Consider the following 26,623-nt stretch of genomic DNA (forward strand, 5'->3'; position numbering starts at 1 on the left):
CCTCACAGGCCTTTTTTTGCTGAAATTTCTTACCAGTGCTTTTAACTGATTAGAGAAAATGCGTTCTGTATTGTGGGTGTAGCTGATTTTCAGTATTCGCCTTTCAGAGCCATAGGAAGCGGTTGAAAACGTCACTTCCGTTTTGAACATTGTCAGTTGTGTTAACTCGACGTCTTTGACGAAACATATGTAGCGTCTCCTGGGCAGTTACTATCGTTGTCGGTTGCCCTCTTGAGAATGCATTCTGGGTCAGGCATGCAAGTTTGCCGGACCGCATGGCAATGAGAATTAAAATGTGTGGGCAGCGCGCTGTGGTGTCCAGCGTGTTTTATTCTACTGAAAATTTTTGGGCCGCTAAGATGCACTTAAAACAATTCCTGAACCGGCCGTCATCACCGTTCGGAAGGCATTGGTGGAGCATACATTTTAAGGTGATAAAAGTTATTTGTTAGGTTAGGCTGATGATTTTTCTAACTTTAGAAACAAAACAAGGGCTGCTCCAGGTAGTTTTTTGCACAGTGTACGACCAAAATATATCCGAGAAACGTCCACACTTTGGATCATCGTACACAATAAATACACATAAATACACCTAAGAAGCTGTAATAGGTATCCCGGACCTAAATCTCGTCACTATGATGCTGGTTATGGTTGCTATTTGCAACTGTATTACTTTCACGCGCTGGTAGTACATTTCGAAGTCTTAGAAAGCTTGATATGCTGCTACAGGGCTGCCGGCTGCCTTTGTTGAAGTTCAGCTTCCTTATTTACCTTAATTAGCTGGTATCTTGTTTCTGGAAACCCTTGCGCGGCTTGTCTCTAAAAACTGCCGCGAACTCAATTTTAACCTACGTATATATAGCTCGGGAATGGCTGACTAGGAAAGAAGTTGCTAAACTAAAACGACTGGGTACAGGCACCCGATGTTTTGCAGTAATTTTGACGTCCAGTTTAGAAAGGAGAAAAATAGAAATCTGAAATGATCAGCCAGTTATAAGAAACATGTATGCTGCGCAGAATGACAAGAAAATATACTTCTTTTGAATACAGGTGCAAACAGTACTTGCTTAGTGAAAGACCTAGGTAGAACGGGCAACCGAAACAAATGAGAGCCTCACTTCTGCTATAGATGTAGCACTACAAAAGATTATAATATATATACTTATGAATGCTCCGGAGCCAACAGTCCCCGAAACAAAGGAGCATAGGGGAAAGTAATTCTTTTTTGAATGTGTAGTGGGATAATAATACTTCGATTAATCTATCGCGTAAAGAAAATCAGTTATAAAGCAGCAGAAAAAAAGCTACCATGCCGCCGGTGGGATTCGAACCCACGACCTCCGAATATTCCGTCTGGTGCTCTACCAACTGAGCTACGGCGACGGGTGTTCAATCTGCTGCTCTCGTGGGTATTTGCGTTTATTGGGTGTAAGAGAACCTTGAGAGTGTTCACCAGCGCCACCCTCGTCCATGGCGGTGGACGTAGCACGACGTGTAATACTGCGGGTGTGACGTGGAACGTCATCTAACGGCGAGGGCGGAAACTGCGAGAGCCCTCTTATGCTAACTATGACATCAAGACTGCCAGAACCGAGACCCTTGTTAACTATTAGCAGACAAGGTAAAGGAAATGGGGGGCTCGTTTGACAAACTTATAAAGGGAGCCAACAGTCACGGAAACCAAGGTGTAAAGGGGAATGTTTTTTTAATGTGTAATGCTAATCAGTGGGATAATAATACTTACATTAATCTATCGCTGAAAGAAAATTACTTATAAAGCAGCAGAAGAAACAACCATGCCGCTGGTGGGATCCGAACCCACGACCTCCGAATATCGCGTCCGGTCCTTTACCAACTGAGCTACGGCGACGGCTGTGCAATCTGCTGCTCTCGTAGGTATTTATGTTTTTTGGGTGTAAGAGAACCTTGAGAGTGTTCACCAGCGCCACCCTCGTCCATAGCGGCGGACGTAGCACGTCCTGTACTATCGCGTCCTGTATTAACCGATAAATAACCACGAGAGTAGCAGATTGGACAGCCGTCGCCGTAGCTCAGTTGGTAGAGCACCGGACGCGATATTCGGATGTCGTGGGTTCGGATCCCATCGGCGGCATGGTTGTTGTTCTGGTGCTTTATAAATAATTTTCTTTAAGCGATAGATTAATATAAGTATTATTATACCACTACACATGAAAAAAAAATTAAACATTGACCTATGCACCTTGGTTTCGGTGACTGTTGGCCCCGTTCATAAGTAAGGTGTGGGTGCGGCCTAGTTGGTAATGCATTGTAAGACGAAAAGCGCGAAACAAACACACGAACGCAAAGAAAGACGAAGGACAAGCGATTGTCCTTCGTCTTGCTTTTGCATCCGTGTGTTTTTTTCGCGCTTTTCGTCTTTACACTCGCTTCATAAGTTTGTCAAACGAGCCCCTGATTTCCTGCTATATATATATTGTAGAATAAGACGTCAACTGGCCTTCAACCAAGAGGTCCTTCAGAAACCAGGAACTCGGTACGGCACGACACAGGAACGTTTTTTAGCGTTCGGCACGTCGTCGGCTTCTTCTGCAACAACACCCACACTGTGTCGTCGTCTTCTTTTATCACCGGCCGCTGGCGCTTCCCAAGCCTCAGTTCTGTACAACAACTACCCCCCAGGCGAAAAGGCGCCATCCTGGGGACTGGGAGAATACGGACGGGCGACTTATGAAGAGGCGAGGATGAGAGGATTGTAGTACAATTTAAGGCGATAGACGTGGACAATTTCGCGGCCACGGTGACGGTGATCCGGGGATGGTTGGAGGGGCTCGATGAGGTAATTTACAGGAGAGGTTTGCTGGATGATGCAATAAGGCCCTTGATACTGGCTTAAGAGCTTCGAAGAGAGGCCGGGACTGGAAGACGGGACCCACAGCCAGACCAAGGAGTCGGTAGGGTAAGGCGGAACAAGAGCAGATGGGTCACGGATGCTTTTCTGGTGCTGCTGGGCTTCAGACGTGAAGGAACGGGCAAGTTGACATTCTTCGGCGTATTTGGCTGCTTGAGAAAGGGTTGTAAACTCAGAAGAATCAGGACGGTACGGAAGAATAATGTCCAGTGTGCAAGAAGGCTCACGGCCGTAAAGAAGAAAGTAGGGAGAAAATCCGGTGGTCGACTGCGTAGCGGTATTATAAGCATAAGTCACGAAGTGTAGAATGCGGTCCCAGTTGCCATGGTCCGAATCAACATACATGGCCAGCATGTCGCCCAAGGTGTGAATAAAGCGTTCAACCATACCGTTCGTTTGTGGATGGTGTGCAGAGGTGGTGCGTTGAACGATGTTGCTTTCCTGAAGAAGAGCGCGCACAACTTCAGAGAGGAAGACACGGCCTCGATCACTCAGCAGCTCGTTTGGAGCGCCATGGCGGAGAATATGATGAAGGATAAAGGAGGCAACGTCTGCGGCTGTAGCGGAAGATAAGGGTGATGTTTCGGCGTAGCGGGTAAGGTGATCAAGGGCAACAATGATCCAGCGATTGCCAGTTGATGTGGTGGGAAGAGGACCGTACAGATCGATACCAACACGCTAGAATGGTCGAACAGGGCTAGGCAGCGGCTGCAAAGGAGCTGCGGGGCGGCGAGGTGGTTGTTTTCGGCGCTGACACTCGCGGCATGACTGGACGTATCGGCGAACATAACGATACATCCCGCGCCGGTAGTACCGACTGCGAAGGCGGGTGAAGGTCTTCAACACGCCGGCGTGGGCGCACTGGGGGTCATCGTGGAAGTGGGAGCAAATGGCGGAACGCATATGGGTCTGGATGACGAGCAGCCATTTGCGTCCATCCGGCAGGTAATTGCGGCGGTAAAGAAGGTATTCTCTGATGGCAAAATGGTGCGATTGACGGCGGAGGGCGCGAGCAGGAGAAGAGCGTGGCGATGGGTTGGATAATAAATCTAAAAGGGCAGCGATCCATGCGTCCCGATGCTGTTCATCAGCCATATCGGTCATTCGATCGACGAAGGTTCTAGGCCAGAGACAGTGGAAGTGTCATCCGGCGGCAAAGGGAAGCGGGAGAGCATCAGAATAGGCATGTTTACGTCCGGATCGATAGACAACGCGAATGTCGTACTCTTGGAGAAGCAAAGCCCAACGCGCCAGCCGGCCAGAGGGATCTTTCAAAGGCGACAGCCTGCAGAGTGCGCGCTGATCGGTGACAACGTCGAAAGGGCGCCCGTGCAATTAAGGGCGAAATTCTGAAATTGCCCAAAGGATCGCTAAACACTCCTTCTCTGTGACGGAATAATTCGCTTCAGCTATTGTGAGCGTCCGGCTGGCGTAAGCGAAGATGTATTCGGTAAAGCCAGGCCTGCGCTGAGCGAGAACGGCTCCGAGGCCGACACCGCTGGTATCGGTGTGGATTTCGGTTGGCGACTCAGGGCCCAAGTGACGCAGGATCGGCGGAGATGTCAGAAGGTGGCGTAGCGTGGTAAAGGCATCATCCCAGGCTTTCGACCATGCCGACAGGTCGTGGTGGGAAAGAAGCTTGGTTAGTGGGGCGATGACAGTTGCGAAATTGCGCACGCAGCGGCGGAAGTAGGAGCAAACGCCGATGAAACTGCGAAGTTCTTTCATTGAAGTTGGTGTCGGAAATTCTGCGACAGCACGCAGTTTCACCGGGTCCGAGAGAACGCCATCCTTTGAGACGACGTGTCCAAGGATGGTTAGCTGTCGAGCTCCGAAGCGGCACTTCTTCAGGTTGAGTTAGAGACCAGCGTCGGCCAGGCAGCGGAGGACAGTCTCCAGGCGTTGAAGATGGGATGGAAAATCTCAAGAAAAGATGACAATGTTGTCCAGATAACAAAGGCAGGTGTGCCACTTGAGCCCACGAAGGAGGTTGTCCATCATACGCTCGAAAGTGGCAGGAGCGTTGCAGAGGCCAAAGGGCATGACGTTAAATTCATAGAGCCCATCGGGTGTAACGAAGGCGGTTTTCGGGCGATCGGCCTCCGCTATCGGCACCTGCCAGTAACCAGAGCGCAGGTCCAATGAAGAAATGAATTCAGCTCCCTGCAGACAGTCCAGAGTGTCTTCGATACGTGGGAGATGGTAAACGTCCTTGCAAGTTATCTTGTTCAGGCGGCGGTAGTCCACGCAAAAGCGAATCGACCCATCTCTTTTCTTCACCAGCACAGCTGGGGATGCCCATGGGCTGTTGGAAGGATGGATAACCTGTCGTTGGTGCATATCGCTGACCTGTTCATCTATGATGCGGCGTTCAGCGGCTGAGACGCGGTAGGGGCGCTGCCGCAAAGGGATATGTGCTCCGGTGTCAATAGAGTAAGTAACGGATGTCGTGCGGCCCAAGGAAGGTTGCTTGTAGTCAAATGAAGCGGTAAAGCGCTGAAGAATGGCGATAAGTTGAGCGCGTTGTGTAGGGGACAAATAAGCGTCAATGGAGCGTTGGAAAACATCAAGAGATCACGGGTCGACAAGGAGTAGGTGTAATGGCGCTGATTGGAAGAGCGGCAGAGGTACCGGTATCGTCGAGAGGGTAGGCATCGGCAGGGTCGAGCAACCCGACCCTGCCAAGCGACTGTCCACGGAGTAAAGTTGTAGGGCAGGAAAACGGGTTGCGAACGTAAAATAGCGCTTGAACCATCACAAATCGTGAGAAGGGCGTGCGGCAGTAAAATAGAGTTCATGGTGGCACTATGTGACAAGGGAGCGTAAACAACGGTTGCGTCGGAGAGGGCGGCACAAGAAAGCGGCACAAGGGAGCAGGAGAAAGGCGGAACGTCGATGTCTTCGGCGACAATCACTGTAGCGTCAGCGGGAGGCGGCACGGCAAAGGGACCGTCAGTCAATGGCGACAACTCAAGTTCGGCACGAGCGCAATTGGTGACAGCTTGATGGGTGGATAGGAAGTCCCAACCAAGTATATATAACGTCGTGCGAAGCGCGGGCGAGGACGATGAATTCGATGATATACGAAACGCCGTTGATAAAGAGACGGGCGGTGCAAGCTGCTATGGGCCGGATATCTTGAGCGGAGGCGGTGCTAGGGAAACGGAAGGAAGCGGCATCGTCACTTTTTTCAGTCTACGGCAGAGGTCGTAACTTATGACAGAAACTGCGGCACCAGTGTCAATAAGCGCGTTGATGGCTATGCCCTCCACGAACACCGCAATGGCATTGGCAGGTACAGAAAAAGGGCTTTGATGATACACTGGTGTCGCAGTTCTTGCCTCTGGAACTGCGGCCTTCAGTTTTCCGGTTGGACGGCCGGTGGGCGGCGGGTCATCAACGAACGAGAACGATGGCGAGCGGCTGGAACGGATTTCATAGCGGGAAGAGTCGCGAGGAGGCTCGTCATGGAACGCAGGCAGCGGAGATGTCGCAATCCCGTAGGCTGGCTCACGACGATATGCTTAGGGATGGGGACCGCGACTGCGGCACAATCGGGCCACGTGACCAGCCACGCCACAGGCGTAGCATATGGGCCGATTGTCTGTCGTGCGCCATGGGTTTACAGGCATTGGCTGGCGCCGTGAAACAGGCCGAGGAGCTGGAGGGGAAGGCCGCTTCTGCGCGCAGAGATTGTGGAGCGGCCTGTAGGCAGGGGCAACAGGCTGGGGCCTTGGCAGGGTCACGGCATCAGCGTATGTGAGAGGCGCCGCAACGAGAGGTTGCTGATGTTGAGCGGGCAGCACCTCAGCGACCTGCTCCTGGATGACGCGTTGAAGGCAGGGCGCCAGCGATGGGGTAGGCGGAGGCGGGCACGTGGAGACCGACAGCAGGCGTGCGACTTCCTCACGAACAAAGGTTTGGATGTGTTAAAGTAGGGACTGGCAGTCCATGGCATCATTCCCGGTTAATGCCAAGCTTGAGAGAGTGGCGTCCTGCAGGCCGGAACGCCGTGTGGAAAGGCGATTTTTGCGGAGCTCATCAAAGCTTTGGCAGAAGCTGACGACGTCGGAGACACACTGGGGATCCTTGGCGACGAGCATTTGAAAGGCATCGTCGTCAATTCCTTTCATAATGTGTCTGATCTTGTCAGTCTCGCTCATGGAGGAATTGACACGTTTGCACAGGTCCACGACGTCTTCTATGTAACTGGTGAAGTTTTCACCAGTGAGTTGGGCCCGGTTTCGTAAGCGTTGCTCTGCGCGGAGCTTACGGACAGCGGGACGCCCAAAGACTTCGCTTAGGCTGGATTTGAGAGCTGCCGAGGTGAAGATGTCGGCCTCGTGGTTACGAAGTCACAGATTTGCCACGTCGGTCAAATAGAAAATGGCGTTCGTAAGCTTAACAGTATCGTCCCAACGGTTGTAAGCGCTTACGCGTTCGTAGGACGCCTATACCAATCTTTTACGTCGGTGTCATCCGTGCCACTGAAAATGGCGGGATCTCGGTCATGATGGAAGTGGGAGGTAAGACACGGCTGCGGAGCTCCAGGGTGAAGAGGTCGTCGCACCTCCACCACTTGTAGTATAAGACGTCAACTGGCCTTCAACCAAGAAGTCCTTCAGAAACCAGGAACCCGGTACGGCACGACACAGGAGCGTTTTTCCTATGCACCTTTGCACTTTGGTTGGCTCCCTTAATGAGTGTATATATATATATATATATATATATATATATATATATATATATATATATATATATATATATATATATATATCTACAAGATATATAGATGCTATAACTAATGCGATCGGCTGTCCGCTAGGCGTTTGCTAGGCGTTGTAAGGAACTGTAAAGCCGATTTACAGTAGACGGTACGCGCAAGACTTTTTGAGGTTGAAAATTATGAAGCCCTAATCAATATGAGGTATAAGGTTTCCAGTTGTTACGCGTTGTACCGCGTCTTTATACTTTTTTTTGGTGTTGACTATTGCGAATGCATAAGTGAACATGGTTCCCAAGTCTAAAGTAAAGGAAATCTTATTCAGCGGTTTTTTAGTGATTGTGTTTTAGGCTTTCGTGAAAAACTGCGGGGCTCTTCAAAATTTAATGGCCGCTGCCACGCGTTCAGGCTGAACAGCCATTTTCATTTCTAGCGAAACAAAAGGCAACAGCACCAGAAGCCAATGTAGGCATCATTTCCAGTTTAGCCACATTATGAATTTTCTAAGCTATACTGCTTTCTTATTGTACTACGAATAAAGAAACGGAATTTTCAAATCTGCGACCCTGAGCAGCTCTCTGATTCCGCGAAGGAGCAAGATATGAAGGACGAAGGAGCTGACGTCACCTATACTGAACTTGGACGTGACAATGCTCGTTCGGCTGTTAGATGAACGAATCTGCTTAGATTCGTAGCGCGAGGGCCAAAAGTAAGTGATTTTTTTATAAGAAAACGGAAATAGCGTGAAGAGACCATGGCACGCAAAAAAGAATGGGTCCGAAAAGAGCGCTCTCATATCACAGCAATAAGTCCACATTTCAATAATTTTTTAAACTTTGCGAGTTGGTCACCTTTGGAATATAAGTTGCTCTTTGAATGCGTACTTTCATGCTCTATATACGGCGCATTTTGTCGTGCGAAGCATTCAGTAACCAAGTGCATGTGCAGTATGCGCCAAATCATAAAAGAGACTAAAGCCACTAACAATAGACTCGCGTGTCCAACTGTAAAAAAGCAGGTTCTCGCAGAAATGGCCCGTCATGAATGTTTAATTCTTCTCTGTCTGTATGACTCAACTGGATCTTTGAAGCCTTGAGTCGAGGTAAGATGCAATTCTCTGCCTAAAGAATATTATAATTTATTATTAAAAATAGAATCGACGAACGCTAAAAAATCGGCGCACTGACATAGCAACGCAGAGTAGCGTATACGGTAGCTTCTGACATTGATGAGGCTACATGGTGCACAGCTAAAAGGTGCTTTCTTCCCTGATGTATCTTTCGCAAAGCCTAGTCAACCATGCGGCAGTCATATGGTCTATTATTAGCCCTGTGGCAGCACCAGTGAAGACGCCAAAGCTGCAAGCGAACATGGACAGAACAAGTAATTGGCGTTCATACCCAGCAATTCTGGACAAAAGCATTTTGGAGCGGGATACCATTTATGAGCGAAATTTTTTCATATAATGTAAGATTTTTCTATAGCAATCAATATATCCGCAGCTCACCCGACGGCAGTCTTGTATTTTTTTTCCATTCACGTTTTTGCCATCGTCAAAAGATTTCCCCATTTGTCTTCTATGGCAGTCTTAACTGTTCGATACAATCGCTGCATACACTTTAAATGAAATATTTTGCCACATATGAGAATAAGGGACGATTACCTTCAATATTTCTATAAAGGTGTCTTATAATGTTCTAGTTTTCAAAATTTTTGACCAAGGAAGCTGGACTTGAATGCTACAACGGTTCTTAGGCTCTCGTGAAGAAAACAAGAACAGAAAAGAGGCCACCCAAGTTGATGACAGTGTATCTTCCGGTAGTGAATGATAGCCATTATTGAATGTGTTCACGATAATTTGTTTGTATTCGAATACAGAGATGACCAGAGGAGCAGTAGATAGACATTGTAAACCAGAAAATAGAGAGAAGCTCTAGCTGGCCATTATTGCTGCCACTTAGTACGCGTCCAAGTAGCATTGCTTCCACAATCTGTCGACTTTCAACAGGTTAGCGTCTATGGAATAATGTGTACGAAATCGAGGAGCCATTGCGGTGCATAACCTGGTGATATTTTGGGCTGAACCTCCCAAAGGTGCTTCGGGCTATGAGCTTCGCACTTATGGAGGGCTTGTATTTAATTTTGACCACCCGCAGTTCTTTATTGTGCACTCCCACTGCACAGTACAAGGATGATTTTGCATGTCTCTCTCAGCCAAATGCAACCGCCGAGGCCACGATTCAATCCTGCGTGCATGAACCAGTCGAATAATACAGTTAATACGACACTGCACCAGGTCACTTTGCGCATTACGCGCAAGTGGATGCGCCCTGAACATTACGCAGAACTGTAATGCCATTTTTACATTGAACTTGACTGAAGAAGGGTCAGGGTTCGGGCTAGTGGGTAATCAGCATGAGGATTCATAGCGCACAGAATACACAGGACACAACACAAGCGCTTGTGTTGTGTCCTGTGTATTCTGTGCGCTATGAATCCTCATGTTGACTGAAGAACCTTCCAAGTGAATTTGCAAACACCAAAGGAAAAGGAAAAAAAATCATAAATGAAAGTAAATTCAAATGCTAGCATGCTTGAATTGGAGGAACACGCACTCGATATTTGCGAGAGATGGTAACGAATTGAGCTAAGCGAGTATATCTCACTAAGAGACATATACAATTATGGCTAGAACATTACGGTGAATAAACAAAACAAACGAGATTGCAGAACAATTCAACCATAAGTAAGTTACGAGGAATGCATGATGCTGAGCGCGAGATCCCATGTCGTCTACTACAGTGATAGATTAGATATCAAGATAAAAAAAAAGTTAGCTGTAAACGGCTGAAAGTCAGCCAGGGAAACGAAGCTAAAGGCTAATGGGTTTGCTGGAGCATAACAGCTGTGCTTGACGCAAAGCAGGGGCAATTTAAGTCCGTTCAGCAGTTGATCTACGCGGCTTACGTTGCTGCTGCTGATGGCTATTATGAAACGAAGTTTCAGCCACTTGTGGGACTGCGCAAACGAAAAGATGAAACTCGCTCGGCTGTTGCTAGAAATATGGGCATTAGTGATTAAGCGAGCCATGCACGGTGAAAGAGGCAATCAAGGGTTGTCCGCTATAGCGTGGCCGTATTGGAAGGCAACTACATACTGTGCGCGTTAACGCGCGTTTGCCTGCTGATTAATGTTGCTATTACGAGAGGTCACGACTCCCGCTTGCTCAGAGGGCATCTGTTGAGTGTAAGCCTCAGGCAGCCGTTTTGGCATTTTTGTTTCGTTCTGTAGCTTTGGCAGCTGCTCTTGGATTTAAGGCAGTGGGTGCGGACGCATGTTAGCGAGGGTCTGGGGCGCATCCTAGAAGCAAGAGCGCTGTGCAACCTTCTATCGTAGGCAGTCCTCCGCGAAGGCGCAGGTAAGTACAACATGCAGTTACTTTAAATGTGCTTCGACTGGAACTTCCACAACACAGAAGCTCACCGCTCTTGACACTTCTTAACTCTGGTAGAAGCAAGTTTTGGATCTGTATAAAACCTGGAAAACTGCAAATACTAAGCATAAAGAAGAACTCTAACTGACCATTCGACGAGGTCCTAAATACTGTAGGCTCAACGCGTGACTAGCTGCGAATTAGAAGCTTGTTGTGTACCGTTACTTCGCTGTTATATTTTGAAGTTTGGCGATTTTATTGTAAGAGAAATCGTAACGCGCAGCATCCGTTGAAAGAGGTCTGTCGTCGTAGTAAGCTCTCTCTTACCTACTTTTAGAGCCTGTGCTGGTATGTAGTGAGCACGGGCAAAGCCATTTTGTTTCCCTTCTCTTCAAGCGCAACTCAAAAACATGGGAATCAGTGTTTGCACTGACTCCAGTCTGACGTTTAACAAGCACATTTTATGGAAGAAAAAATAAAAAAATGTGGACAGGCGTGTTCCAACAGGTGCTAAAACACTTTTAAGAGCTTATTATAAGCACTTCAACATTTCATCAAGCGCACATAGGCGCGCATTTCAAGCAAACCGGCGACTTTAACTATCTCTGTGCTGCGAAAATGTGTCGATTTTTTCCGCATTTAACATTTTCCAGCGTGCAGCAGAATTTATTTCAGTCATGTTCTGGACCGAATTTTCGTATCCTAAGCGTCTGAACAAAATCGGGGGCAAAAATTTTCTCTACAGGTCTGAGGTGGACATTGTGTTACCCAAATCAACCTTTTATACCCTACTGAAGGCGCGTTAAATTATTCACATTTCACGTCTCGTTAACGACCATTCAAGAGCCAACGCAGCCAACATTTCTCTCTTAATCTAAGTGTAGAAAACATTCGGATTAAAAGGAAGTCGGAAAGTGCAGGAGAGGCATGTTTTCAGGCTGCTTCTGTTTCTTTCCTTACAGGAAGAAAATCATGGGCCTAACAACGCTAGTTGCAATTCTTATCCTGGTTGTCGCCATAACAGGAAAGAGTAAGTTCCCCTGTTTTACTATATCGATGCAGCAAAAACAGCACGCTAGCAGAATGTTTACAGCGTTCTGGCATATTTACAAAAATACTTGATAATTGCAAATAAATGACTAAAATTATAACCCAAGTAGGCAGGCAGAAAGAAACACCAGGAAATAGAGAAAAAAGTAGTGTATGACAAAGAAGCGGTCCTGGAGGCAATAACGATACGTAGGAAGAAGCATTAGCGCAATAAATTATTCGATTGGCAGCTGCAGTTAGCCGGTTAAGCGAGCTCTTATAAAAGCAACCCTGCTAGATATTCACTTTCCCTCTCTCTCTCCCCCCACCTTTAATGCTGCTAGCTTGGAGTGTCTCAGGAAGAGCACGAGATGGCTCAATTTATTCTCAATCGAAGACTATTCTCAAAAATTTGGCCTGGCACCTTAATATACTACTTTAGAGAGCTTTAGCATAACGTTATTGCGCATCTACTCACCCCCCCCCCTTTTTTTTTCCTCCTCCGATCCTTACAAGCGCACAGCACTCCAAACCGGGCCCACGTGAGGCCAAAGCCCTGTCGATGCCACGAGCAACAGCGCATTTTAATGAAAATAGTTTCGCAAGTAATTAATTACTTTTTATGTAAAAATGCTACCGCAATGTAATCCTGTTTATGGTTTAATCCTGTTTAATACTGTTTATGGGTGTTTAAGGTCCCAAAGCGACTCAGGCTATGACTGACGCCGTAGTGAAGGACTCCGGAAATTTCGACCACCTGAAGTTGTCTAACGTGCACTGACATCGCGCAGTACACGGGCCTCTAGAATGTCGCCTCCATCGAAATTCGGCCACCGTGGCCGGGATCGAACCCGCGTCTTTCTGGTCAGCAGCCGAGCGTCATAACCACTAAGCCACCGTGGCGGCACAGTAATCCGGTAATGTAATCCGTTACATTACTAAATTACTAAGCGGTGAAGGTAATTCATTACATTGTAAATTGCTGGGAAACTAATTAAAAAACAGCACTTTCATTACAGTAATCCAATTACTGTCAAGTGTTCTCTGCGAGTTCTCATGGCATGTATATACTTTGGTTTGTTATACATTATGCAGCTCCGACCTTGGCGGCAGCACTTCGAAGGTGGCAAAACTAAACAAAAATGTGTACTGCTCGATATCGGTGCACATTAAAAACTCCAGGTGGTCGAAATCGGTTCGAAGCCCTCCATACGGTGACTCGCACTGCCCATGAGCTGTTTCGGGACGTGCAATCGTTCATACCTAAACCTCGATTTTTTTTTTGCCACTTTGCTCTTGGCAAGTCGTCAGAATTAAAACACCTGTTTTATACCTTGCTTCCTTTTGCGGCGCCAGGATTAACAGTCCTTTTTATTCCATCCGGAATGTCACTCTGCGCCTGTGAATATGAGAGCTTCGACCAGATTAGGAGAGATTTAATGCTGACAAAAAGGCATGTGGATCCCATGCTATGAAGGCGCAGCGTGACTAAGCACAGTGATTATGCAAAAAAGCTTTTTAAATCAGAAATAGTTGTAAAATAGGCATTAACTATTGGCTATCGCGTTATGAATGCAAGAATATAATTTTAAAGAACGTAGCAACCAAATAACTTGCAGGAAAGCTGCAGGCCAGGCGTTGTTCGCGTGCTAGCTATGAGCGAAGTAGGCACAGTGGGCTGGTACCTCCTTCATACTTTTCTTATGTCCTGAATAAACAGTACCAACAATGCTGATAAAAAGTTTCATTTAAGTGGTCGTCTGAGTCGAGGGTTATTAATAAAAAGTGGGCGGGAAGGAGCGGCCTCTCATTACACGAAAATACATGGTTTGCCATGACATCCCCTTCTTCTTTCGCCCCCTTGTCAGCACTTGTTTAAAATCAGGCATTTCCACATTTGCTCTTCACGACTGGCTCTAAAGAGACGCCACACAAACGACAATAGCCGATGCGTTGCGTCACAACGATATGCGCTGCGGCGCTGCTAGCAGTATTCGTAAAGCTTTTTCTCTGGCAGTTGCGAATAAAGTGAACAACGGTGAACTGATACAAGTCGCACGGTACTGCGGTCGGGGAGTGAGAGAAGACGTTATAACATGCCCCAGGCTTGAGCTGCTAGATTAAATAGGCCGCTTCAGGATACTGTCCGGTGCTGATACTATTCAGAACCAGGCAGTTTCGACAATTGCATTATCAACAGCCGTCACTTAGATCCTGCGCGGAAAACTATAATTGGTAAGGAACGCAACTTTACAGCCAGGATAGTCTCAAACGTAACATTGTGTTTCAGGTGGCATGGCGGACGATGATGAGGATGCAAGGTCTTTCGGTGACTCGATGGTAAGTTTCGTGAAATGTTCATGCGGTAAATAAACGTTGTTGGTGCTTCCCGTGTGGTAAGTTACTTCTAGCATGGAGTACCTGACGGTGAGACCCTGCAGTGTTAGTAAATGCTCGTTAGTCGTTCACTAGGCAACTGCTTTCTATCGGTCATTTAGCGGACTTGTGCTGGTTTGTCGAATGGTGGGGACTTTAGAATTGTTATACAGAAATTGAGGCAAGTGACATACAGCGCGATTGCGTACAGAAATAGGTACAGAAGGGGAATTGAACTGTTTGTTTGTGTGGCTTAAGACACTACGATGCAGTCTATTCGTGTCTCAGCGGGATGAGTGAGGAAGAAATTGTAACGATTTGTATGTAACGGGCTTCATACGATAGACTTTCTCACCACGGCCCTGTGGGGTGAGAAAATAATTTTAACGGACCCTTTTGCTGCGTAGTATATTATCACTAGTGTCTACCGTTTGCCTCGGTAATAATTTATTAGTGGTGGAGCGTTTTCAATTGGAGTAGAGGTGAATACCGTAACCGCCATCTTATTAAGTGAAGTTCTGCGCATAACGAATTAGTTCCGATGCCATAAACTATCCACGTGACATGCTAGATATTGCTGTCAATTTTAGAGTACGGCAGAGCACACGGTATATTGAAAATTAGCAATGAGGGCGCAAGGCGGCATGAAATACCCGGTAGCTTGAGCGATCTGTCGTTTTTGGGCTGTCGCCTTTGAAGAATCAAATTGTTTTATGCTCCACAGAGTAGTACCAAGAATATGCCCTAGCAGATAAGTTGATTACTCTACCTGGAAGCGGTTGTTATCGAGCAAAAATGTAATTAAATCTGCACAGGAAACGTGTCTACAAGTGAACTGCAGTGATTAGTGAAATGTTATGACGCTATAAAAGGTGCCTTCGATATTCTTTGAAACTGTTACGCTGGCGTAATAGTTAAAAAATATAGGTGAAAATCAGTGATATCAGACGTACGCTTTTTTGACAAAAATATAAGTCTGCGAAGAACCACCGTGTTGAGAAGAAAATCATTTACGGAGCCAATGGTAGCGTGTAGCGGACTAAGACTGATGGCTTAGTCCGTTGTTCATATTTATTCACGAATTTTGGAAATCTGTGAGTATATTAGCTTTTGAGTTGGTAGCTAGCGCTGGCGCAATGGCTGCCTTCTCTGCGTGAGCGGGGTTGGACATGCGCACTGATGGGCAGTTGATAGGTTTTCCCTCGGGATTCTTAATGGAGATCGTCATCCGGCCTTGGCTTGGACCGGCTGCATCCACGTAGAGCGTGTCCTGGCGGCTATGCCATTTCTTACGCACGCTTTCGGTCCCGTCGCTTCGGAAAAACCCATGTAACCAAGAAATGAAAATCAAGAATAAAAGATTAACCGTTAGAGCGTCTCACTGTTAAAAGTGTAAAAAAATGCAGTTATTCGCTAAATTACTATTACTGTATCGTAACCATGAGCCAATCATGAGAATTTCTAAACGTCTAGAGACTACAAAACACCACAGTTATATCAGAACAGCTGCAATAAATAAATAACAAAGTTCTATATTATTCTGCCATCTCCTGCTGTAACATTGGGCTTTTAAAAGTATCAGGTTCTTTTTCTGGCAAGAGTTTTCGCATTGAATGGTTCTACATCAGCCCTTCAAAACCAAGAAAAGGTAGGTGATGTGTTCGCGTGTCATGCTGTGACAGTTTAGTACCCTTTGGCGTGACAAGCGAAAAATTTGCGTATTCGCAATCTCTATCGTTTGAGCTACCTTATGCGTTGCGGGGTTAACATAACATTGTGACAACTACGTATCCAAGTACTCCTCTTATGTGCTGCTATAAAAAATTAGGTTGCCTAGACTACTGTTTAATTTTCTCTGCTTCGGCGAAGTATAGACGGAGACCATATCAAAATTTAGTGTTTGTCTCACGTTACCGAACGCTCCTTTCACAGTCATCTCTTACCTGTTTGAATGGCAGTGGGCGGTAGTGAGTCCAGGGTGTAAGCTTGAGTTACAGCATTGCGCACTGCTTGCGTTCTCCCTTAGAGTCGGAGTGAATCTGAAGTTGCGGAACGTGGTGCGTCTGGTTACGAGAATGAGAGGGCGAACCCTGGTGTTAGACTGTCAAGAGGACGTTCGAAACGCGGCCCTGTACCCTGAATACAAGGTGAGCAATACTGCTACGGTATTCTAATATCTTCGACGTGAAGAAAGTACATTTAACGACAGCCTTCGTTAAAAAACAAAGTTTCGCAGCCTATAAAGTTGCATTACTGTAGCTGACGTTTTATGAGACTTACACGCATGCACTGAGTGTAACGCCGTCTAGACTAGTCCTTTCAAAATTTTGAAAGCGCAGTCAGGCTCGCTGCAGGCTCAACCACTAAGGTGAGTTGCATTCGTCTCTTCTTCATGGTTTCTGCCCTGGGATTGACGAATGCCTCGTGGCTCCTGTTGCATATTTGCAGCATTTAGCGTCACCCAACGAAAAATATGTGTCGCGCCCCCAGTGGGTTCCCGCCGCGCGAACATCGTTTAGTCGGCACGTATGGCGACGGTATTAAGGCTCAGGTTAATCTGTGATCGAGGCTTGGCTGTTCTGATCTTTTCGGACTGCAGATGGAAGTTGATGAAGACGACAATGTGCAGACGATAATGCGGACGTGCGCATACAGCTTCATGTGTGCAACTTTGGTGCATTATCACTCATTACGTTTACCGCAATGGATTTCCTGTAGAGTGTCGTCTATTTCAACGCTTTGTGGTACCTTACAGGTGCGCTATACATGCAGCGACGGTGTTTACCTTGTGTTAGCGATTCACTGAAACATTAGTCTTATTACTCGACAAAGCGAAGTTGGCTGCAAAAATTTTTAAACGGTAAGAACTGAGAGAATATGGGCAATGAAGTTTTGGGACACCTTCAGGAAGTGATCACTTGCAAGTGTTGCACAGAAAAAAAAAAATTTAACGATTTCGCCTGGCTGAAATGTTTCGCTGCCCAAAGCCGGGAAATGAATTTTCAGTCAAGTTTGTGACAGAGTGCGTCATCTACTGCCCTTGACAGGATGGCGTTTGCTGAGTCCACAGTGGAGGAGACAGCGCCGAAACCGTCAGAAGTCTATGTGGAAAAGTGGAGACGTGAAATAACTTCCTGGGGCACCTCGCTACGTCTTAATGCGGACATTCCAGAAGAAAAAGACTGACGCAGTAAAAAAAAGAACCAATACATCTTGAACTTTTCTGAACATTACTTCGTTTGGGGAGTTTGGCTTTTGGTTAGAGTGCATTGATATCCTACCTGAGATGTGTCGAGTTCACGTCGAGCTGCAGGACTCGACCAACACCTGGTTTGCGAATCGCGGTGCTTTGTTCACCAAATGAGAAGATTCTCGTCGCAAGTTGTTAGCTATCTTCAGTTCCAGTGAGCGTACTGAATTCATCTTCAGTACTGTTCAGCCAGGCTTACTCTGCGTGGCCCAATCATCGACTGGCAACGGCGGTTACTCACTCCGCCATATGCCGCAATGTATAAAAGGAGCTGCAAGGCCTCTTCGTTAGTCAGGTAATACGCGTCACGTAGACGCACTTTGGCAATAAACGTCAGTTCCTTTTTTTTTCGCTAGTCCGAAGTGCCAGGCTGCAGTCTTCCCCGACTGCGAAAGCGCAACTACGAAATGTGCATACTGCATACAGCAAGTGATGTGAATACCACTCAGTAGTGACGTCACGACACATGTATAAGGAGCGGTGTGAGTAATCACTGACATCAGAGCGCGCTGCGCGCTAACTTTCAATTAGGAATCATTGTCAAAAATTTTCATGTATTCATACTGACGCAGTATCGATACTGCATGGAGGCGACGAACTAGATGGCTTGCTAATGAATACAAATGTCAAAAGGAAGAAAGCTATAGTAAGACAGCCTTGAGACAGAAAGTACTGTCGTCAGAAAATACTCACTGCCGAACGAAATTGCTGTATATTCCGACTTTCGAGCTCTATAGGACGGCTAAATATAAGATTAAAAGTGAAAACTTGTGATGATTCCAAAGGTAGTGGTTTACTTTTCGAGGCCAGAGCTGGGTGCTTGAAGGTGAAGTGTGAAACATTTGACACCATGGATGACGTTTGCTGGGGCTGCATGCATGAGAGGGAAATGACAGAACATATTCTTATCCAGTGCAAAATGTTGGAAGCCTCCAATCCTCAGTGCACGATGGCGCCGCAGGAATCCGCGAAACACTGGGTCTTGAGAAGAGCCAGGACATGCTCAATTTTCATTTTCAAACCGTAGAAACAAGTAAGAGACGACTAGAGGATTGCTGGAGAAATTCAAGTGAGCAGTTAAGAAATGACAAGAAAATTGGCAGTTGGTTCGAAGATACTGAGCACGCTAGGAATTAATGGCTAGGTGACACTTGTCACCACTCTGATGCTAAGGGGAGGCTAATATCTTTCTAGCACTCAGTTTACTGATTCACACAGCATGGCATAAACGTTTCGTAGCTTTCATCTTTCTCTAGGATTCATCACCCATACATCACTCCTTTCACTTTTCGCATGCATACTTCCAACCTTTCAGCCGCCGCGGTGGCTGAGCGGTTATGGCGATCGGCTGCTGATCCGAAAGACGCAGGTGAAATATGCCGGCCGCAGCGGTCGTAGCTTTATGGAGGCTAAATTATAGAGGCCCGTGTACTGTGCGCTTATTCTTTGGTGCCGGGAAAAAATATTCATTTGGTTCCGGTTGAGTTACGGTTAGAATTATGAACCCTGATTGACATACGTCTTCGACATGGTGAGTAAATTTGCAAACGTTATGCCATCTAAAGATTATAATCTAAATCAAATACACCCTTTACATGCAGCTAAAGAGAGCCTTAATCTTGACTCAAAATTTGTTTCATTTTATGTTTTTTGTTTATTTAACATCCCTGCCTTCCCATTCGTCTTTATCTCGCTCTTGTTTAATTTTATGCGCCATTTCGCATCCCCGCGCCCGTTCGTCTTGGTGCTATAACAAGTGAGATTCACGCAGGAGCAGATGAGGACTCAAGAACGCATTCCCGCTCTATTTTGCTGCTGTGTTAAAGGACGCCAGTGAAAGCTTGCAATATTTGATCAGAGACACTGATATGGAAGCATACGGCGGCGGTAGCAGTCAGACACTGAGATAACCAGAGATCAAAGCACACTTTATTTTACTCTTCTTCCTTTGTTAATAGGGCTTTGCAAATACCAGCTATGTAAAGTGAGGTTAGTGGAGTCGTATATCCCTCTATATTTAATGACCGCACCGATTTGTTGTGCTGTCAACAGGATGCAGTAGTAGTGTCCTCCTTCGTTGAGGATAACGGAGCATCCGACGATTCACCTCCAGAAGAACTACTTTAACTGCCACTCGACGCAGTAGTGTTTCCAGACGACGACGACCCGCCATCCGAAGATCCGCCTCCGGAAGTACTGTTCGAACTGCCATTGGACTCAGTAGTGTTGCCAGACGAAGACGACCCGCCATCCGAGGATCCACCTCCGGAAGTAGTGTTCGAACTGCCACTGGACTCAGTAGTGTTGCCAGACGAGGGCGACCCGCCATCCGAAGATCCGCCTTCGGAAGTACTGTCCGAAATGCCAATAGACTCCGTAGAGTTGCCTGATGAGGACGACCCGCCATCCGAAATTCCACCTCCGGAAGTACTGTCCGAACTGCCGCTCGAGCCAGTAGTGTTGCCTGATGAGGACGATCCGCCGTCCGATGAACCGCTTTCGGACGTACTGGGCATTGTCGTGTTAATGCCAGAAGGTGAGGTTGAGTTATCACTTCCGCTTGGTTCAGTTGTACTTCCGCCTCCACCACTTGGAGTAGTATTGCAGTCCATGGATCCTCCAGGGGGCTTCAAGGCACGAAAAGGAAAGGCTCACTATGGACAGGCTCGTGTTATTGCAACCATCAAAAAGCTTTAACATAGCGGAGGCGTGTTAGCGTAAATATATACTGGATTGCCGCCTCGCCGGCTGCGCATTTGTTATGCCGGCGGCGGGGCCACTGACCTTGCGCAGCCGACATAGGCTTCCGCAATGCTAAAGCTCTCTGTTAACTCCGCGCAATGAAAGTTGTCTTCCAAAATACCTGCCCATATCTGTAGACATACACACCATAGTTTCCACGTTTAAAATGTCATCATTTTAAGGCACTCGGGTTTTACGGAAAGTCGTAAAAACATGCAGAAAAAGGCACATCGAGACTAGTATCATTGGAACTCTTCGTGAGGAGATATGAAAACTCAACAAAAAGAGCCTGTTATTCAAAAAATTTGAAATTTACCATAGCGGCTGTTATTCACAAGAAGAAACAGTTTTGCTATATTTGGACCCATTAGTTTTCTTTACGATTTCTGAAAATCGCTGGAAGTAAGTTAATGGTGCACAAACATGTCAAAAATATTTGAACTAGTTGAGATAATGTGCTGGCTCTCGAAACGGTTCACTCAACACCGGTTTAGATTTCTGCGTTTGAAAAAAAATATATTAACATGGAGAAGCGACATGTTGAGAGTCTATATACATCACTGAGCAATTACAGCGCGTAATTCAATATTTTGTTCCATAAGATTGAATGTTAAGGAAGGAGAGGTAAGGTAGAGAATAATTAAACCGTCTTTGTTAGACCGTCAGTGCTATGATTAAACCAAAGATTAACAGTCGACCATTAAATTATTAGCTGCAGCGCTTTTGTAAGGAGCATCGTAGAGCCCCTAATGCACCATTGTTCGGCATGACATCGGCCACATTAAGTATAAATCTTTATTCATGTTTACGTTGATAACACTGCTTAGTTTATGAGTGATAATATGGGGAAGAGCTTAGCCAGTTTGCATAATATGCATAGCCGAAAGCGAATTAGCTTTAGGGTATTCGGGTGAAATATCGATCACTACTCTTCATTGTCGGAGTAAAAACTTGGCTAACGTTATGGCGCATTTTGTGCCTGAAATTTATTTTTAAGGCGATCGTAATTGCGATGGAGTAATGAATATTAATATAAACCTGCACGTATTTATTTTATTTATTTATTTATGGCAGTTACCCTTCCGGCCTAGTGAGCATTATAGAGAGGAGTTGAGCTCGAGAAAAAAAAATGGAGGGTGTAGGGGAAGAGCAGGGGCACATGAAATTATATGTGATGGAGGAAATTTTGAATCAAACAATAAACAACAACAATAGCACACGAAACAAAGAATACACACGTAAGTAGCAAATTATTCATGCCAGAAGCACAGGGCGAGGCGGAATCAGGAAGCTGAATAAAAAGCAAGGACGCTTTCATATAGCATTCAGGAACTAACACTCGATATTTTGTGGTTAAATAAAGCAAGAAAGGAAGCAGAAATGAATTCGCGTACCACGCACAACATGATTGCTAGTGGGTAAATGTACAGAACTAGAATGTTCTGTCGCAAAGTACAAAGTTGTCATGAACCAGCCTTTATTTCCTCCAATGTGTCCCAGTTTATCATAGTACTGGACACCACAAAGATAATGTTCAAAAACCGGCGAATAATGAGAAACCACATTATCCCACAGAATGCAATTGGTCGAACAGACACGCAAGCAGACAACTTTTTTCAATCTAAGAATTATAAAAAAACACGAATACTTACTGATTCCCGACAAGTTCGACGATAAACTAAGACAGTGACCCGCCATATTCAACTTTGCTTAGTGCGGTAACGTGAGGTAAAACGTTCATATTTCACTGGAGCTCATCGGACATCACCAGAGCTCAGAAGAAGCGACTGATATGAAATGCTAATGCTTGACATATCAGCTGTCAGCCTTGGAAACATAAACTCGCGAACACGACATTAAAAACGTCAGTAACTATTCCTTCTCATGCTCACTGTGTTCCGGTCGCTCCTCTAAATGCGCCCTTATATCTACAATGATTACGAGTTTATGAACGTGGTGGAGTATAGGCGACTGGTTTCTTGATAGCTGCGCTCGCCTGTAGTAGTAGTAGTAAGTTTTTGTTAATAATATTAAAAAAAGGCAGGAAAAGATTTTTGTCAGCCCCGGCATCTGCCATCGATGGTGAAGCACCTGATCTGGGGCAGCGAATGTGCAGATTTTCTTTCTGGAATAAGCGATTTTTTTTCTTTTCCTGCCAGTCGAAAACGCGTTCGGTTGATAATTCGCGGCTTAGTGTTCATGTAGTACGGGCGCTACCCCTTCATGAGGCTTTTTGCATGGGTTGCTGGGACCTTTGGGGCAGTGGTGGTGTTTCTGTACTGGCGGGATTAGCCGTACACCAGATCTGTCGGCGATTGCTCAACCTGGCTCACTTGACTGAATGGTGCCTCTACCACTGTCCCATAAAGCCATCGTCCTCTAAGAACTTCAAGAACATTTCTGCCACTGCTCGCCGCTCGTGTCGTGAGCGTCGCGTCGAGCGTTTCTGTCGGGGGACAGTTACCTGTATTCCACCTCTTGCCTTCGTATCTAATGAAATGAGAACTGTTATTATCTCCATTATTGTTCTGATTGCTGGTTTTATTATTATTCTCAAGGACCGCTCTCTTCAGAGTTTCTCGAGATACTCCTAGCACCTGGCCTAGCACCTGGGTTCTTATTAGAGATACAGAGTTAAATACCGAACTGTCAATTCTACACACTCATGATGACACGGCCAGGATTATTGGTTGTAAAAATACTCAAACTTCCCCAGAACAAAATCATCTTTTCTACTTGTTTTCACTCACATACGTGGACAGAACAAAGAATGAAATAGAAAGTGTTGTGCTTGCAACGATTGACTCCATAAGCAAAGAAAAAAGTCATTTCTGATGAAAACAATCCTTTCGTTAGATTTTCATCGACCTAAAGCCAAAAGAGATGTTTCGCTGAGTTATACTGACTGGGCCATGGTGCCCCCCGCCGCCGTGGTGTCTCCAGCCCCCGTGGTGTCGCCAGCCAAAATGGTGTCTCCATCCTCCGTCGTCGTGGTGTTGCGCGGCGGCAACTGTGAAGAGTCACAAGCGACCGAAGGCTCCCAGAAAATACATCCACCGCACAGTGTTGATTTCTAGTAAGCATGCCTCACTAGCCCTCGGAAACGTAATAAGTGCTGGTGCTGGAAGCTAATAATTCCAGCAGACAACTCCGCAACCAGCGCGAAAACACTTTTCACATAGAAAGGACGCGGAATTACGCTCTTAAAGGCAGGGAAGGTAGTTTTATGGATGTTAAATTACTTGCGCATATATGGCTTGCAAACCTCCCGAGAAAATTCGCGCCTGTCGCCACGGTTACATGTCTTTCGCATTCTGAAAGTGTGCTAGTGTTTCTGATTTGTCTCAGAATTGGAGGCCACATTTTAATGCCATGTGAATCGGAAAAAATTCAGCAGAGTCAATTAAGACTGATTACATGCGTCAATGCGAAAGCATTACTGTCTCCCGTTCTATTTACACCGCTTCGACTCTTCACCCTCATTTGTAAATGTGGAGAAAGCATCACGAGTTCCGATCACTACTTAGAAAGGTGTCCACAAACAAGGAATCGCAGAAAATAGCGTGCAAAAATCTTCAGTTCAAACTTACACAAAAAAACGGAAATAATAAAGATCTCTGAAAGATAGGAAATACTAAATGATATCATAAAGGGCATTTTGGAGAAATGCTACTAGTAGAATCTTTTATAGCCATAGCGGGTGCATCAACAGAGAACAAGTCACAGTGTAACCTCGGTCATTGTTACACAGAAAAACATGAGACATAAACACAGTCTTTGTGGTACACCATAGGGGACCCTCGAGCCATGTGTGGTGGGGGTTAAACGCCCACGCATATTTGGGCAAAAAAAGAAAAAAATAACGAAGCAGGAAAACAAGAAGAATAACAGATCAGGGACAGGTCCGGGAAGAAGAAAGAAGCAAAGAGAAAGCAGAAGACGATAAGATCCAGAAGATGGAGAAAAAAAAGTGAATAAATAAATGCTCCTGGTGAGCCGGCTTGCTCCCTTGGCTGCGGTGGCTGATGGTGATGCACTCTACCTTCCGTCCTCTTTATACCCTCCGTTCCCTTCCCCCTTCCTCTGCAAAACTGTTGTTCTATTTTTCTTCCGTAAACACCTTTTGGTACTAGACCATTTTTGTTACATTATTGGTGGCTTTTTCTAGCCCGCGATAGAATAGTGGTCTGGGAGAGGTCTGCTTAGATCTCGCTCTACATTATGCCACTGGGTGCATTGTTTACGTGTAATGCTACGTAATGTTACACGTAATGTTGCATGCATTAAAGTTATTTTTTTCGACTTTGTGTACGACATCACCGGGAAAGCTTTGTACGACAAACGTTTTCGTCAACTTTGGTACGAATGTCGGGAAAACTGGCACCACATGAAAGTCGGCCAGTGACGAGTTTATATAGAATAACGACATGTATAGGATTGTCTGAAGTGGCGGTGCTCGGCTTGCTGTGTGCGTCATGCGGACGCTTGATGACGTCACCATATTTTTCTTGCTGTCGCTGGGATTTTCTATACCATCTGCGCGCGCGCGCGCGCGCACACACACACACACACACACACACACACACACACACACACACACACACACACACACACACACACACACACACACACACACACACACACACACACACACACACACACACACACACACACACACACACACACACACACACACACACACACACACACACACACACACACACACACACACACGCACGCACGCACGCACGCACACACACACACACACACACACACACACACACACACACACACACACACACACACACACACACACACACACACACACGCACGCACGCACGCACGCACGCACTCACACACACACACACTCTGCCGTCTTCTCATAATTCGACAAGTAAATGCATTAGTTAAAAGTAAACAGGTTATTTCACTCATTTTTGCCGACGATGTGTCGTAGATTGTTGGCAGTATGCCAGCAGTAACATCTATGCACCCAAGCCATGCCACTGGTTTTGTTTTGACGGGGCTGCAAGCTGCGCCGCTCCACGAAACAACGTACTATGCAGCGGTGGCGCCTCCATCCGCTTTACCAGATGGCGCTTACATGCGAATGCGATTCGGGCTGCCTTCGCGTACTTTTCGTACGCGCAGGCGCGGACATCGGCAAATACGATGCCGCGTTAGCTTTTGGGTGCCGCTACTTTATGATTTTAGGTTTCAAAGGGCGGAAATTCATTCCTCGACATTACCAATTTCTAGATTTAACGAAATAATTAGCGGATGCTCACTACTTTGTTAAATCGAGTTTTAACCGCATTGTAAAATCCACAAGATCTTTGAATTGAGCTGGAATATCCTTCGCTACTGCGACCTGCCCCTTATCGGATGTTTGTGTGGCGCAATCAAATTGTGTTTCTACTTCACAATCACAGCGTGCTGTAAAACGTCACTAAATAATGCTTGCGCTTTATTTCGAAGTGTTATATGGTGACTAGTAAAAAAAAAAAAACGGATGGAGCAGAGAAAGACATTTGAAAGGCCATATGTGCCTGAAGAGTATGCTCAAATGAAAACTGAGATTCCTAATGTTGTAGAACAACATAAGTTCGCATTCGTACAGATATCTGTGATAACTATCGCGCATAAAAAAACACGTATTCTGCAACTAGAAGCGTGCGAAAAAGAATCTTGAAATACTTGCCTACGATGACGAATATGAGGACACAAAGCGTCTTCATGGCGCAGGACAGCTGAGCTGAGCTAGGCTTCAACCGCAAGTGCCAGCCGCAAGAATAGCCTGGGCTTGTGGCGCGAGCCGTTGCTTTTGCACACGCTTCATGATAGGGCCACGACATCATCACACTGCTGCTCGTCTGCGCATGCGCAAGGCACGGCGAATATGCATAGGCATATTCGCTTCCAATAAGAGATAACATCTAAATTCACTAAAATAGAATACATAGGGCGTACCTCGTCTACCACGGCAACAACACATTTCCACTGCGTTTTTACTATTCGCCGTGCGCACCGGTAGCGAGAACTTTTTTCCGGCAATAAAGGTACATAGACTAAAGGTATGATAAAAGTAAAACAAAACCACGTGTGCGATGTTTATTTCAGCTAAAAGGGTAGAAGTCGTGGCTCGGAGCAGATAAGCTGTGATGCGTAGTGCAGCTGAAA

General features: G+C 46.1%; 1 protein-coding gene, 1 long non-coding RNA gene and 1 other non-coding gene across 3 annotated transcripts; 1 reads left to right on the forward strand and 2 right to left on the reverse strand.

Annotated features, from left to right (window-relative positions):
• Positions 1-1,310: 1,310 nt before the first annotated feature.
• Positions 1,311-1,383, reverse strand: TRNAF-GAA (transfer RNA phenylalanine (anticodon GAA)). Its single transcript has one exon. It is a non-coding gene; the product is annotated as a tRNA-Phe (tRNA).
• Positions 1,384-10,925: 9,542 nt separating this feature from the next.
• Positions 10,926-17,684, forward strand: LOC144118890 (uncharacterized). The gene is made up of 5 exons (XR_013312177.1): positions 10,926-11,031; positions 12,009-12,076; positions 14,366-14,415; positions 16,478-16,598; positions 17,499-17,684. It is a non-coding gene; the product is annotated as an uncharacterized LOC144118890 (long non-coding RNA).
• Positions 17,685-19,668: 1,984 nt separating this feature from the next.
• Positions 19,669-26,328, reverse strand: LOC144118891 (uncharacterized). The gene is made up of 3 exons (XM_077651676.1): positions 26,145-26,328; positions 23,350-23,453; positions 19,669-20,328 (listed from the first exon to the last, which is right to left on the reverse strand). The coding sequence occupies exons 1-3, from the start codon at positions 26,299-26,301 to the stop codon at positions 19,825-19,827; spliced, it is 765 nt and encodes a 254-aa protein (XP_077507802.1). The 5' UTR covers positions 26,302-26,328; the 3' UTR covers positions 19,669-19,824.
• Positions 26,329-26,623: the final 295 nt, after the last annotated feature.

This window comes from Amblyomma americanum, chromosome 2 (genome assembly GCF_052857255.1).
Source record: "Amblyomma americanum isolate KBUSLIRL-KWMA chromosome 2, ASM5285725v1, whole genome shotgun sequence".
NCBI classification, from domain to species: Eukaryota; Metazoa; Arthropoda; class Arachnida; order Ixodida; family Ixodidae; genus Amblyomma; species Amblyomma americanum.